The sequence below is a fragment of the Mesoplodon mirus genome (assembly GCF_964341445.2).
Source record: "Mesoplodon mirus genome assembly, chromosome: 14".
Lineage (NCBI taxonomy): Eukaryota > Metazoa > Chordata > Mammalia > Artiodactyla > Ziphiidae > Mesoplodon > Mesoplodon mirus.
Genome location: NC_138990.1, coordinates 11,052,276 through 11,067,858, shown reverse-complemented (window position 1 = coordinate 11,067,858; position 15,583 = coordinate 11,052,276). Strand labels below are relative to the sequence as shown.

At 49.0% G+C, this 15,583-nt stretch overlaps 1 protein-coding gene across 1 annotated transcript; it reads left to right on the top strand.

Moving 5' to 3' along the window:
• The first annotated feature begins 240 nt into the window (after positions 1-240).
• Positions 241-5,350, top strand: CD8A (CD8 subunit alpha). The gene is made up of 6 exons (XM_082642627.1): positions 241-359; positions 448-813; positions 1,407-1,517; positions 1,701-1,811; positions 3,097-3,127; positions 5,160-5,350. Exons 1-6 carry the CDS (start codon positions 311-313, stop codon positions 5,209-5,211), a joined length of 720 nt encoding a protein of 239 aa, XP_082498753.1. The 5' UTR covers positions 241-310; the 3' UTR covers positions 5,212-5,350.
• The last annotated feature ends 10,233 nt before the right edge of the window (positions 5,351-15,583 follow it).

Genomic DNA, 15,583 nt, shown 5'->3' with positions numbered 1-15,583 from the left:
TTCCAAGGGCCACTTCCAAGCCCTTGTCCTCAAACCCGTGGTTCTCAACCATTCCCTGCTTCCCGTCAAGGCTGCCTCGACGGCCCCCATTCACGGACCCCAGCCCCCTCTCTGGGCTGGAAGGTGACGACCGCGAAAAGGAGGGCGACTCTCTCCTCCGCGGGGCTTCACGTGACATCACATCCTCCGAACGCGAAATCGGCTCCGCGGCCGGCCGAAGGGCGCAACTTCCCGGGTTGGCGTCCCACTGGCTCCTGCGCTCCTCCGCAGCTTCGAGCCGCTAGCGGAGCGGCGCCGCGGGGAGCGCGCCATGGCCTCGCCGGTGACCGCCCTGCTCCTGCCGCTGGCCCTGCTGCTCCGTGAGTTGGCGACCCCTGGGGAAGACGGGGCCGGGGCTGGCGGGGGGCGCGGGGCTCCCGGCTCAGCCTCACTGCCTGTGCCCCGCAGATGCCGCCACGGCCCTCGAGTCATTCTCGTTCCGGATGTCGCCGGTGCAGGTGCAGGCTCGCCTGGGCGAGACGGTGAAGCTGCACTGCGAGGTGCTGCAGTCCAGCGTGACGTCGAGCTGCTCCTGGCTCTACCAGAAGCCCGGGGCCGCCTCCAGACCCATCTTCCTAATGTACCTCTCCAGCACGCGGTCCAAGCCGGCCGAGGGGCTGGACACCAATTACATCTCCGGCGCCAAGGCCCAGGGCGCCAACTTCCACCTCACTCTGCACCACTTCCGCGAGGAGAGCCAAGGCTACTATTTTTGCTCGTTCATGAGCAACTCGGTTATGTACTTCAGCAACTTCGTGCCTGTCTTCTTGCCAGGTCCGGGCGCCCGGGGCGTGGCACCCCTCGGTGTGGGGTTTGGGGCGCAGTCTCAGTCCATTTTTCACACGCTTCGAGCCTCTTAGCGCCCCTCGGGGCTACTTAGATACTGTTCCCATTTCACAGATGAGGAAACTGAGGCTAGGGGCTAGAGTGCGACTGGATAGGAACTGGCGACTGGATAGGAACTGAAGATGGCTTTTTAGGTCCGGTTGATCTGGGCTCGAGTTCCGGGCTTGTGTGATCCTGGGCAAGTTGTACTTAAATTCTCTGAGCCCCCCTTTGCTGGTCAGTAAAATGCGGGTATCACCTCCAAGCCCACGAGGTTTCCGGTGGGGCCCTGGAGTGAGGCCGGGCGGAGGGGAGCGGGCCCTGCATTCACGTCCGAGGCGCCGGGTGTGGTTCGCGGACCAGGAGGTCCCACCGCATCTCCCCTGCCCTGAGCGCAGAGCTCCGCGCGGGCGGCGGTCTACGGCGCCTCCAGCGGAAAATCGGGAGGAGGCGCCCACTTGGCCAAGGCGCGCGGAGCGGTGGGGAGGGTTCGCGTGCACAGCTCCAGCCCGGCCCCTAACCACTCTCTGTTGCTCCCGCAGCGAAGCCCACCACGACGCCGGCGACGCCACCATCCACGCGGGCGCCCAGCAAATCGTTGCTGACTGTGTCTCCGCGCCCAGAAGTGTGCCGGCCCTCGGCGGGCAGCGCAGGTGAGGCGGGCGCGGGGAGAGCCCTCGCCAGGGGCAGCCCTGATCCTGCAGGTGGAGCCGAGGGCAGCCCGAGTGGTGGGGAAACCGAGAGACGGAGCCGGGAGAAGGAAGCGCCCCGGCTGGCTGGGTGGGGTGAGGGATCCCGGGCCCGCTCCTAAATGTCGGCGTCTTCTGTGTCGTCAGTAGACACAAGGGGGCTGGATTTCTCCTGCGATATCTACATCTGGGCACCCCTGGCCGGGACCTGCGCCATCCTTCTCCTGTTATTGGTCATCACGGTCATCTGCCACCGTCGTAAGTCCTAGGGAATCGCGGCGGGGAGAGTCAGCCCGACTCCCGCCCTTTGCGCGGCTTCGCTCTAGGCAGCCCTTGCCGGGAGTCGGAGTTGCAATTCCTGGAACTCCGAGCTGCTCCGCAGGGCCAGGCGCAGCCTTTGTCTTTCTTGGAGAGAGAACGCGGGAAGACCCCTTCGCGCTGCTCCTTCCACTCTCCGGGAGGTTTTTAGGAAGACAGTGCCCCGGAGCGGCGGCAGCAGGGGTGGGATGTTCCATGGGCAAAGCCTGTAGCAAGCGCACAGGTCTGGGCTGATTACAAACGCCTGGGACAGGGGGCGGGGGGCGCGGGGGGGGTGCTCTGTGGCCCTGGGACCTGTGCCCGGGAGGGCTGGGTCACAACCACGACAGGCAGTGGTTTATCCTTTGTCCCCCTGCTTGCGAGCCCCCCACCCCGTCTTGGATCCCACGCAGGTGATTGTACTAACCCACGTTCACCCACATCTGTATTTGCAATGTTTTTTATTTAACATCTTTATTGGAGTATACTTGCTTTACAATGGTGTGTTACATATTCACTGCTGTATAACAAAGTGAATCAGCTATACATATACGTATATCCCCATATCTCCTTCCTCTCGCGTCTCCCTCCCACCCTCCCTATCCCACCCCTCCAGGTGGTCACAAAGCACCGAGCTGATCTCCCTGGGCTATGCGGCTGCTTCCCACTAGCTATCTATCTTACATTTGGTAGTGTATATATGTAATGTTTTTTAAATTGATACAAAGAGGGATAGGAAAGAAGCCCTCACCTGGACTCTCAAGAGTTATAATCTTACTTACTGTATAGCACAGGGAACTATGTTCAATATTTTGTAATAACCTATAATGGAAAATAATCTGAAAAAATATATACGTATTATTTGTATAACTGAATCACTTTGCCGTACAGCTGAAACTAACACAATATTGTAAACCGACTATACAATTTTTTAAAATTTTAATAATAACTATTAAAACCATAAAATATAAATATTATATCATGCTTTCTTTACAGCTTATTTCTTTATAATATAAATTAATCTTCACAATGTCAATCATCATTATGCACTAATGTCATTTTTACAAGTTTGTCTTTTTTATAATGTCAATGTATTTATTGTTTGCTTTAAATAAAATAGTCATAGCCGCACTAGAAAAAAAAAGTTATAATCCTAAATAAATAGGAAAAGTGAATGAGAAACCATATTTGGGAACTATTCGTCGTGATGGGATAGTCACTTTATCCCTTCTTTTTCCTTATCCAGGGAACCGAAGACGCGTCTGCAAATGTCCCAGGTGAGTCTCTTATAACCTCTGGGCCTGCTAACCCCAGGCAGCCCTGGACACAGGTCCTGGCTTCCCAAGCAGCAGATGGTGGGAACCTTTCCCAGAGAGAGGCCATGGCAGTGGAGTCCTGGGGGCCAGGGAGTCAGCATAGCGCCTGAACAAAGAGAGGCAGAAGAAGGCTGACACTGGGGAGAAAATGGAGGCCCAGGTTGGGCTTAGGGGGAGAGAAGTATGACTTCAGGAAATGTCTGTCTTATCTGGCCTAGTATCAAAAAGCCCATCTGAAGAATTCCTCCAATTAATCCTAGCTCCTCCAAGGACCTGAGGTCAATTTATCTGGATGATTCCAGCTGGGTCTTGTGTTTTTCTTAAGAAAACTTTTTTTTTTTTTTTTTTTTTTTTGCGGTATGCGGGCCTCTCACTGCTGTGGCCTCTCCCGTTGTGGAGCACAGGTTCCGGACGCGCAGGCTCAATGGCCATGGCTCACGGGCCCAGCCGCTCCGTGGCATGTGGGATCCTCCCGGACCGGGGCACAAGCCCGTGTCCCCTGCATCGGCAGGTGGACCCCCAACCACTGCGCCACCAAGGAAGCCCCATAACAACCTTTAAAATAGTTCCTGTGACTACCATTTTACAGACGAGGAGACTGAGGCTTAGGACATTTAGTGACTTGTCCAAGGCCATACTGCTAGCAAGTAGCAGAGCTGCAACTGCTCTTCAAAGCCCAGGCTCCTCTCTGTGGCTGGAGGCCGAGGCAGAGGGCGTTAACGATAACCAACTATATTCTTCACCAGTTCCTTTCGGTAGGTGAAAATGTTTTATACCTGGGGTTTGCATTTCACACTCCTTGCTATTTCTCTGCAGGAACCCAAGTTCACTATCTTATACATCATTATTTTTAACAGTGGAAATGTAATGAATTTCCAATGCATATACTAGAGGTGATATACCAAGGCGATAAAGACTCTTTAAAAGCAGAGAAGGATTTTTAGCAATTTCAATATTCAGGGTACAGTTGGGAGCTTTTGGAGGAGAATCGTCCCTTATCTCTATCTTTTCTGAAAATTCTCATTTTGAAATGAGCAACTGAGAATAAAACTCTGCCCTGGGCTTCCCTGGTGGCGCAGTGGTTGAGAGTCTGCCTGCCGATGCAGGGGACATGGGTTTGTGCCCTGGTCCGGGAAGATCCCACATGCCGCGGAGCGGCTGGGCCCGTGGGCCGTGGCCGCTGAGCCTACACGTCCAGAGTCTGTGCTCCGCAACGTGAGAGGCCACAACAGTGAGAGGCCCGCGTACCGCAAAAAAAAAAAAAAAAAGAAAAGAAAAAAAAAACCTCTGCCCTGAAATACAAAGCTATGCAGATTAAAAATCTGCATAAAAATGTGAGGAACTCACACATGAGTTAATAAACTCAGTGATGACCAAGGGCAGCTCAGCTTCAACGCAGAGGTTTTGGAGGATGGTGTGTGTAGACATGACACTCACGATGAATCAGCCCATTTAGAAGGTGCCAGCCCAGTACTGAATTAACACATTTTTAGTGCAGCGTCAAATTTGGGTTGTCAAAGGGACTTTCAGGTAAAGTAGCTCTGCTTGGTTGACGATGGTGGTTCTTTCACATCCTCCCCTGTCACTGTGATCCTCCTGAGGGCTGAGAATCAAGTCAGATGATGGCTTGGTTATCAGCCTGCTTCTCTCACCTCCATGGGGACCTTGACAAAGTCTCTAAGAAGCTAGGCTAACTGGCTTCAGGTCCTGGCTCCACCACCTCCTAGTTATGTGACCTTGGGCACGTTCTCTAACTTCTCATCCCCGGTGGCTACCCCTCAGGTTGCCATGAGGATTAACCAAGATGGCACAAGGAAAGCTCTTGGCAGGGTTGCTGAGGTCATTCACCCAGTGTCATGCTGGTGCCGCAGGGACAAGTCCTCAGACCCCCATGAAGGCTGGGAGGTTGGTGAGGGGTGGGTAGACACAGGTGGATGCTGCATCGCATTGCAGGGGCTCTTGCTGCAGTGATGGTCACCTGCCTCTCTTCCAGGCCTGTGGTCAGACAGGGAGGCAAGCCCAGCCCTTCAGAGAGATACACCTAACATGGCGATGGGCCCCGCGTGACAGCCACTACAAGACTTCAAACTGAGAACTCTCCGGACAGGGAGAGCAAGAGTCCTTCCCTTTCGGTTTCTCCAGCCTTCCTTCCTTCCATATGTATTCATTCTCATTATTATTGTTTTCCTGGGGGTGGGGTGGGAAGGGTTAACTTTTTCTTTACGTGTTTACTTTAATTGACACAAAACGAGACTCTACCATGTCTACGGTACACCGCAAGGGTTATAATACCGTTGTGCTCCCATATTGGGGTAAAGGGGAGGTAGGCCAGAGCTACCGCAAGCTGTGTTCTCAGAACCAGGCTGTGAGGGCTGGCGGGGGCCTCGGCACCCACTCAGCCCCAACCTCTTCCCCAGCCATTTTAAAAAAGCCCAGAGATGGGGAGCAGCTGCATCAGAGTCCCAGCAGGGCTCAGGTCTCGACCTCCACACAGTTCAGATCTCTCTTCTGGAGGCCTCTGTCTCAGAATGGGGAGCTGTGTCTCAAGCCTCAAGAGAACAAGTGATTTTTTGAGCACCTGTGATAGACCCATTACTGTGCCCAGAGCCCCGAGGAGATAATGAAATAAGACAAGAGAACTTGACAGAGTTCTATGATGTAGCTGAACAGGATCAGACTTTTTAATAATCAAGCATGAAACAATACAGATAACAGGAATTCCTCAAATAAAGTGGAAGGGGTGAACTGAATCCTGGAAAATGAACAGCTAGACCTCTGAAGAAAACCTCTGTGAAATCCCAAAGTGGAGGCAGGATGGTTCTCCCAGCCCTTGCATTGCAGAGGGACCCATGAAAGAGGAGAGGCTGCCCTTTGCAAACAAGATTTGAGCATCAGGAAAGCTGAATGGAAGTCAGCTCTCTCTAAACTTGAGATTTTGTATTTGAACATGCTCCTGGGATCATGGGTGAGTTTTTATAGTTTGTAAAGGCAGAATTCTGACAGCAGCTGGTACAGGCCCTGCCCTCCCCCGGACCAACAGATGTGGGAACGTAGCAGACAGACTCTGGTGAGGAAGCTAAGAGCCCAAACTGCAGCCCTACACACGCATTTCCTCTCTTACCGTGTTATAGAAGAAATGCATGCTCATTGGAAGAAAAGACTTAAATAGATAAGGTAATAAGAATCACCCATAATTCTTTACCTCAGGAATAATCCATTGTTAATATTATGGTGTACATTCTTCCTGATTATTTTCTATGCATATATATATAATATATACTTTTAAAAAATGGGATTGCACTATGCTTTTATAAGTGGCTTTAATAAACAAACATTTATGGCAAACTCTTTTTTTATTACTTGGCTGCGTCGGGTCTTAGTTGCAGCACGTGAGATCTTCGTTGCGGCATGCAGGATCTTTCGTTGCAGCGTGCGGGCTTCTCTCTAGTTGCAGCACGCGGGCTCTAGAGCGTGCGGGTTCAGTAGTTGTGGTGCACAGGCTTAGCTGCCCCATGGCATGCGGGATGTTAGTTCCCCGACCAGAGATAGAACCCACATCCCCTGCATTGGAAGGCGGATTCTTAACCACTGGACCACCAGGGAAGTCCTATGGCATACTTCATTCCATTTTTGGTTGTGCCATCATTTAACCATGACTTGACATTTAATTGTTTTCAATTTTCCACTACTATAATAACAAACACTACTAAAATGCTGCACACATCTTTAGGAGGAATACCTAAAATTATTGGGTCACTGCCCACTTTCACCTTGGACCCCCCCCCCCCCCATTTTCACATCAATTGAAATGGATTCATCTCTTCTTGTATCATCTTCTTTCCTTTTGTTCTTTCTTGGTAGCAGATGAGCTGATACTCCTCTCATAATAAATCACAAAATCTTCATTTCTGTTGTTCAGGTAAAATATACATACTGAAAAGTGCACAAGTCGTAAGCATACAGCTCCAAGTCGTTATTAAATGAACACTCGCATAGCCAGCACCAGGGCAGAAAGAGAACTTTCCCTGCCCCCCAGAAACTGCCTTCCACAGCCTTAATTTTTAAAAACAGTCTACATTTTTAAAATATAGAACTTTATGACAGAATTAAGGGTAATGAAATGTCAGTTTTTTTAAACAGGTTTTTAAATTTATTTATTTATTTATTTATGGCTGTGTTGGGTCTTCGTTTCCGTACGAGGGCTTTCTCTAGTTGCGGCAAGCGGGGGCCACTCCTCGTCGCGGTACGCAGGCCTCTCACTGTTGTGGCCTCTCTCGTTGCGGAGCACAGGCTCCAGATGCGCGGGCTCAGCAGTTGTGGCTCACGGGCCTAACTGCTCCGCGGCATGTGGGATCTTCCCAGACCAGGGCTCGAATCCGTGTCCCCTGCATCGGCAGGCGGACTCTCAACCACTGTGCCCCCAGGGAAGCCCCAGTCTACTTTTAGAGAACAAAATTCTAGGGGAAAAAGTATCTCGGGTGTGGGAAAGAAGAAATGAAAACTGAGAAAGTTCCTTTGAGACAAAATCTGGTGCTTGACCCCTCCTGCTGAACATATCAAGCTAACCAGACCAGGGTTGGCAGGGGGCCACCCCAGGGACTGAGGCCCAGCTTGGAGTGGGTGCCAGGCTCTGGGCTGTCTCTGGGTTCCCTGAAGGAGGTGAGGAGAGAAGCATCCCACAAAGGGCACTCCTCTCCTCATGGCAGAAACTCGTAAGGATGGCTGTCCTCATGGGACTAACTTGAGAGGATGGCCGTGGAGCACGAACGTCAGAGAATATGAGCCAGGGCGAAGGGCCAGGAAAAGAGCATTTCCTCTCCAACCTGCTGTTGGAAGCCATCCTGGAGCCATTGCACCATGACAAGTCATGAAGCAACAGAAGGCGAAACTGCAAGGCAGCGCCGTGCCAGGAAGCTGGACTACAGCTCTGTTGTTATGTTTTATGATAATAAATTTACATATAGGGGCAATTTTGGGGGGATGTTGCTCCACGTGAAAGAAAAATTCCTCTAGGACTGCCCCTCCTGAAACTACCACAGAATGGGAAGTACCCACTAAAGCCCCGGGGAAATGGGTAAAGAATTAAGAGCCTGGAACTAAGAGGATGTTTTTATGAAAAACACCCTCTAGTATGGAGTTATGGCCATGGACCGGAGTTCCTGATGACATAGGAAATTTATGGTTCTATTATAAAGGAAGATTAATTATAGAAAAGCAAATGCCTAGAGCAGAACTGGTTGTTAGGATAGGGAGAAAACACTGTCTCCGTTGAAGGAAACAACGAGAAAGAGCATGCAGGGTATATTGTAAATATTTTCGTGGAACCATTGTAAAAGTTTGCCCATGCAAGAAGAGAAATAGGATCAAGTAGCTCCAACTTTTACAATTAAAATAATCATATAACTGCTTGGCTTGATTACTAGGAGATAACCTGTGATTAATGGGAACTTGGGGAAATATTTTAATAGGATATCTAGAAACTAGGGGATATTTTTTTTTTTTTAATTTATAGAATATTTTGAGATTTGATTGTGCTAAGATTGTTTGGCCACGTACCTGGTAATGTAATCAACTATAATATATAAACCTGTGATTGTAAACAATAAAGGAGAGGATGAGAGAAACATGCAATGCTGATACTTTAAGAAGTGTAATAGATTTATTTCCTTCGCCGACGCTATCCATCCCTCAGGTATCCCTGGACTCGCTGGAGCTGGACTCCGGCAACCTGCAGCTCAGGTGTATGGGAGCCATACTAGGGAGGCTCCAGAGAGGGTTAAATATTATACTTACTGATTTTTTTTCATACCCCCTACAAAAGGGTTTCACTTACCACAAATAATACGGTAAACAACAATTTAGAGATTAAAAACATCAACATAGGAAAAAGCATTCATTAGAGTTGGCCCTCGAGACCAGGAAGAAAACAGAATGCCAGTCTGCAGACCACGAGGCCTAAAGCATGCTAGGGGTGGGCTGCGAATCTAGGCTCAGGGCTCTCCGGAGACCACAGACATGCAGCCTGCTTGTTCTACACCTGCAGTTCAAAGCCGAAGGCCTCAGGTCCAAGTCGTATTTTGTTTGCCAATCTCTAGCCTGAAGCTCTGGGTTTACAAATTCTCCTATGTGAAAGAGGCCCACAGCACATTTTTGGACCCTGAAGAACAGGAACTAGAGAAATGACTTCTGTCCTAGGCAGTACCCTTGTTTATCAGCTGGCCAGAATCCAGCCTCAGTGTGGTTCATTAAACAAACATGCGTGTTCTCTTAACAAAATGTATCCTATTTGTGGAAGAAAAAAACAGAGAAATTGGTCGTTTCTTTCTCCAGCTTTTAAACTGTTTTTAGGAGAGCCCACCATATGCTTGGAAATCCCCCACGACTCTCAACAAGTGGGTCAGGGAGAAGGATCTCTCTCTCTTTTTTTTTTTTTTAAAAACCAGCAAGAAGCTGCCCCTACCTTCTGCCCTGGGCCTGTATACAAATCCTTCCTGCACACGATTTTACAACTGGTAGGGACAGGCACCTCGGCACCTCTTAACCTGCTCCGAAAAGCAGGTTTGAGCAGTGCCCCTCCACCAAAGGGAGCTGCAGGAGGCCACGATAACCTGAGATTAGGTTACATGCAGAGGCTCTTAAAGCAGCTTCCTGGCTCTGCTACTTATTAACTGGGTGTTCTCCAGCAAATGACAACGTCTCAATACCTCAGTTTCCCCACTTGTAAAATGAAGGTAACAATAGTCCCTACCTCAAAAGGTTCTTGGCACGAATACACACGTTTATATGTATTTTCCAAGTGCCTAGAACAGGTCCTGGAACATAGTAACAAATGTATACTGCAAAAAGGAACTTGTGCTGAATTTCTCAAAACTACTGTTGTACCAATTACATTCTGAATGCAGCCACTCGTGTCTGATTCTTCCAATTTCTATTGCAAAAAGGGGTACACAATAGTCATTCCTGATGGATCCAAGGGCTAGTATACCCAGGGATCTCCACCCCTGTGTGAGGAAGACAGCCCTTCATACAAATCTCACAAGAGCTCAGTCCCAGACGGACGTGGCCTCTGCACGGTGTGATGTGAAGCTCCCTTCAGCTGGCATCCTGAGTGCCACCACCCTCCCTGTGCTGGTGGGGGCTGTGCTTGTCCACTGCACAGGAGAGTCTTACCATCCTTAGAACAGTTGGCTGAGGCCCAGCAGAGTGGGAAAAGGATGGGCCCGACCGTTGGTCATCTCAGCATCTACTGAAGGCCCCATCCCTGCAGGCCTATCTCACCTTTGCATGTCAGTTACAAATTCCCCTTTTCTGCTCTCTCTGAGCTGGCTGTGACCCGCGTATGTCATCAGTCTTATGTTTCATGGACTTAACGAAATAATAGCTACTCAGCACTCACCACGGGCCAGGTATCTCCTTTAGGCCTCATCAAAAACATGAGGTAGGAACTTTTATTCCACTTTACAGGTGAGTAAACTAAGGCATAGATAGGAAGTTTCTATCACTTGCCCGAGATTCTACAACTAGAAACTGGTGGGATCGGTATTTGAACTCACGTCTAATCCCATAGCCCAAACTCTTAACTGCTTTGCTATATTGAATATTTTACAGTCTGTTTTTAATTTTAAAATTAGGCAAATACAGGCAAACCTCAGAAATATTGCAGGTTCGGTTCTAGACCACTGCAATAAAGCAAGTATCACAATAAAGCAAATCACTCGAATTTTCTCATTTCCCAGTGCATATAAAAGTTATGTTTGTACTATACTGTAGTCTATTAAGTGTACAATAGCTTTATGTCTGAAAAAATGCACATACCTGGGGCTTCCCTGGTGGCGCAGTGGTTAAGAGTCCGCCTGCCGATGCAGGGGATACGGGTTCGTGCCCCGGTCCGGGAGGATCCCACATGCCGCGGAGCAGCTGGGCCCGTGAGCCATGGCCGCTGTGCCTGCACGTCCGGAGCCCGTGCTCCGCGACGGGAGAGGCCGCAACAGTGAGAGGCCCGCGTACCTACCGCAAAAAAAAAAAAAAAAAAAAAAAAAAAAGCACATACCTTAATTGTAAAAACTTTATTGCTAAAAAGTATTAACCATCATCTGAGCCTTCAGCAAGTCATAGCAGTAACATCAAAGATTACTGATCACAGACCACCGTAACACATAAAATAGTGAAAAAGTTTGAAACATTGCTAGCGTTACGAAAATGTGACAGAGACATGAAGTAAGCAAATGTTGTTGGAAAAATAGCTCCAATAGATTTGCTCAACGCAGAGTTGTCACAACCCTTCCATTTGTAAAAAACACAATCTCCGTGAAGCACAATAAATTGAAGTGCAATAAAACGATGTCTGCCTATAGAGCACTTAAACGTTCTCTAAAAGTCTAAAAGCATCTCAAAACCAAATGTACTTTTTTTTTTTTTTTTTACCTATGCAGCCCAAGGTAGAAAACAAAGGTCACCACCCGCTCTGAAATTCAACAAATGGGAAGAATGTTCTAGAACAAGAGTAGAACAGGGGTTCTGTCGGAAGTTAGGGCGAGGTTGCTGCTTCTGAATACCACCAGGGGCCAAGAAGTGCAGCTCAAGGAGGCGCACTGTCAGTGAATACCACTGACAGCTCACTCCTCATTTGTCCAGCGTCTCAGGGCAGGTGAAAGCATTGACTACTGGTGCTGATGACTTAATTCCATTCTGTGAATCAAATTTCACCTGTTTCCTGGCTGAAATACACGGTTAAGTGCGGCAGAGACTGCAGGTTGCTTTCCTAACAACATTCTCCCCTTCTTCCTCCCCAACAGAACTTTCATTTTAGTACAGGTGGCGATGTGCCAGGCTCAGAGACTACATTTCCCAGACTTCCTTGCAGCCAAACGTGGCTAGTAAGCCGCTGGGTAGAGCTTCCAGGAAAGGCTGCAAAGGGGCTAACTCAGCTGAAAGCTTGTTCTTTCCCCACTCCTTTCCTCCTCCTTCCTGCCTGGAACACAGATATGATCAGAGGTGACACTGAGGCCACACGTCAGGCTGTGGAGCAGAATGACGGGAGCCTGGGTCCCCTGACAGCATGAAGCCACCACACATACCCCAGACTGCCTGCAGTACACACGGTGCCAACTGATACGCACCAGCACAGACACGGACCCTCAGCCCAAATTTCCAGAACCACCTCTCAAAGCTTTCACGACACGGTAATAATTTCCTGTGAAATTCCTCTGTAGGGCTGATTAGCTCACAAGTCTAAAATAACTAAAAGCAACCGTCTCGTGTTAAGAATGAAAGGAAACCTAAAATGCATCTCTAACCTGATCGAAAGGGGAGAGCTCCCGAAACAGTCTCGAACGCTAACAAATAACTTGTTTCCTTTTAAGGTACATCTTTGCTTCAGGGGGGAACGGACACCAAAGACCTTCATCGGAAGGGTAGCACTTGCTCTGTGGCTGAACGCAGTCTTCAAACGGAGTAAAAAGCCCAGTCCCAACGGGAGACTGGCCTATCATTACACAACCCCCATAGTGTAGGGGACCAGTATAAGGAAGCAGAGCGTGGAGAAGTTAGAAACTCACCTAGAAACTGGAGACAATAGAAAGAAATGGGAATATCTTCTAGAACACCAGAGCAAGGAGTCCCATCGCTTTGAGAGACAAGAACGCCTCAATGCCTCTCTATATTACAAAAGACTTTGCAGCACTGTGTGTGACCAAAGCACCACCGAGCTGCATTTTCACTACACTTCTCTCAGGTCACCCTCACTGAGAGGAGAGACCAAGTCTGTCTTGTTCACCACCCCCCTCCCGGAACCCAGAGTGCTCGAGAAAAACTCACTCTCAGCTTCCTTACCTACTGTACTGACCTCCCAGGGTCTAAACTCCAACTCTCCCCAAACACCTTTCAGACCACTGTGGCCAGAGTGGACCTTAAAGACACACAAATCAGGAAATTTCCTGGCGGTCCAGTGGTTAGGACTTCACGCTTTCACTGCCGAGGGTGCGGGTGCGATCCCTGGTTGGGGAACTAAGATTCCTGCAAGCTGCAGGGTGCAGCCAAAAAAAAAAAACCAAAACCACACACACACCACACACACACAAATCATTACACCTCTCCTGTCTCTTCTCTCCCATCGTCCTCCGGTAGTTAGGTCACTGGTGGGAATTAACCTCACTACAGGGTCTTCGTACTTTTCTACTTTTATGCACCTACCAGCAGTCCATAAGCTCCCGGAGGCCCAGGAACTTGATTCCTCCCAGTGCCTGGCGCTTAAAAAAAAAAAAAATTCCAGGGCTTCCCTGGTGGCGCAGTGGTTGAGAGTCCGCCTGCCGATGCAGGGGACACGGGTTCGTGCCCCGGTCCGGGAAGATCCCACATGCCGCGGGGCGGCTGGGCCCGTGAGCCATGGCCGCTGAGCCTGCGCGTGCGGAGCCTGTGCTCCGCAACGGGAGAGGCCACAGCAGTGAGAGGCCCGCGTACCGCCAAAAAAAAAAAAAAAAAAAATTCCGTGTTGAATGACTGAAGGTGTCATTCCATGATAGGTTAAATACTTTCTGCATTTAACAGGCACACAACTGCTTAAGTTACTAATGGATTCTATTGCACAAGCCAGTATTTAGCTTGAAGCACTTTGCACTTTTCTAAGCTGGAAGGAAGCATAGCTAAGGAGATAGAAAATTCCCTGACACACATGAGCCCTTGCTTAGGCAGTGCTTCTAATGTTCAGGAATATTACATTTGCTAGCATGGAAGGCTCGCGGGAGCATAACACCCTGCTGCAAGGAAAAGGTTTTTTGGAAAAAGAAAAAATACTTTCTATCATACATGCTGACAGGTTTCAGTGAAGCTTTGTGAACGGATCATTACACTACTGTCCCTTAATGCAAGGCTGGCTGGCTTGCCTAACCACCCAGCCATCCATCCATCCAGCCATGCATGCGTGCATCCATTCATGCCGGGCCTCGCGGCTTCTTGGCCCTCAGCATTGAAAGCGCAGGATCCTAACCACTGGACCGCCGGGGAATTCCCAGTGCAAGGCTTTTTAAACAGTGGATCCCGACCCATTAGAGTCATGAAATCAATTGTCTTGACGAGCATTAACCAAATAATAAAAAATATCAGAGCGCACCACACATAAGCATTAAATGAGTTCTGTAAAACTTGTTTCAGAGCTATAAACCTTTATGTGTATATGGGGTTACATTAATTTCTTACTGAGTGCCAGAAAAATAGTTAGGAAAGCGTGTCCTCTGGGAAGTGACATTTGTGTTTGCTGGGATATTGTTTATCATCAAGCTTCTCTACTGGGAGTTGAGGGTGAGAAGCATCAAGCTGCTCATCTGAAGGTACATTTTCAGTCTTTACTCTGCCATGACAAAAATCTGTTATTTTACATCTTTGGTGCTCAACCTTCCCCATTTGGAGAGGGGTGGAAAATGCATTTTGCCAGGCTGTGAATACAACAAACACTCCCTCAATTACCTGGATGCCTAAAGAAATACACTGATTTCTAAAATAACCATACTAAAAGAGAGTTCAAAGCACACTCAATTTAACTTTTCTTGATGACTCTGGACTTAGTCATCGGGGTAAATTTTGTTCAGTACATGTGATCCTTACCTGCCACATTTAAGAGGAAGGATACTGCATAAAATAAGGGAGCATCCAAGAAGCTCCTCGTGAGGGAAGCCAGTCTTCTCACGAGCATGCAGATGTGGATTCATCAGGTCTGGGCTGAGGCCTGGGATTCTGCATTTCTCACAAGCTCTCAGGTGATGCCAAGGCTGCTAGAGACCGAGCACACTTTGAGTCTGGAGAGCCCCAAATGCAGGGACAGGTGGTGATGCCAGGCCGCATCTATACCCCCTGGACCACTATCTCCAAATGCGGCTGAGTGGAACCCACCCTGATTCCCCTAGGTAGAAACATTCTGAAATTTCAGATGAGAATGAGTCTTTCTCTCTGAGAAAACATACGGAAGCAGCACAAATAGATCCTCGGTCTCTGCCACCTTAGTGTGTCGCGGTGAATGACGAGACAATTTGTCCTCTGTTCCTGATTGGCAAAGCTGGGTGTTCACGCCCCACTCCAGCAGCAGCCTGGGCAGAGCTGTTTCCAGACCCCTCTTCCCAGTCACACGCTATTCACTTGGTCAGAGGGTCCCAGGCATCCACAGGATGAGTATGAGGGGCAGGAAGCTGTAAACATTAACCCAATTCCCCCCTTAGGAACTGGGGACAGTGCCCAGCCACCTCCTCTTCTCACACTGCTGGTGGCCCAGAAACAGGATGAGATGGTGACAAAGTTATTTGCTTAAATTCTTTACATGCAGACCCTCAGCAAATACAGACAGCGATGTTCTCTTACCTCCATACTCCCTCCCTCCTACCTCTGGCACCTGTCACATTTATACAGACTGGTTCCACAAAACACTTTTCA

Bases quoted from the DNA above. Each gene is read 5' to 3' on its own strand.
- CD8A (XM_082642627.1), top strand. From the start codon at position 311: ATGGCCTCGCCGGTGACCGCCCTGCTCCTGCCGCTGGCCCTGCTGCTC. The intron at 814-1,406 runs GTCCGGGCGCCC...TTGCTCCCGCAG, and splicing joins CGTGCCTGTCTTCTTGCCAG to CGAAGCCCACCACGACGCCG. The intron at 3,128-5,159 runs GTGAGTCTCTTA...CCTCTCTTCCAG, and splicing joins CGCGTCTGCAAATGTCCCAG to GCCTGTGGTCAGACAGGGAG.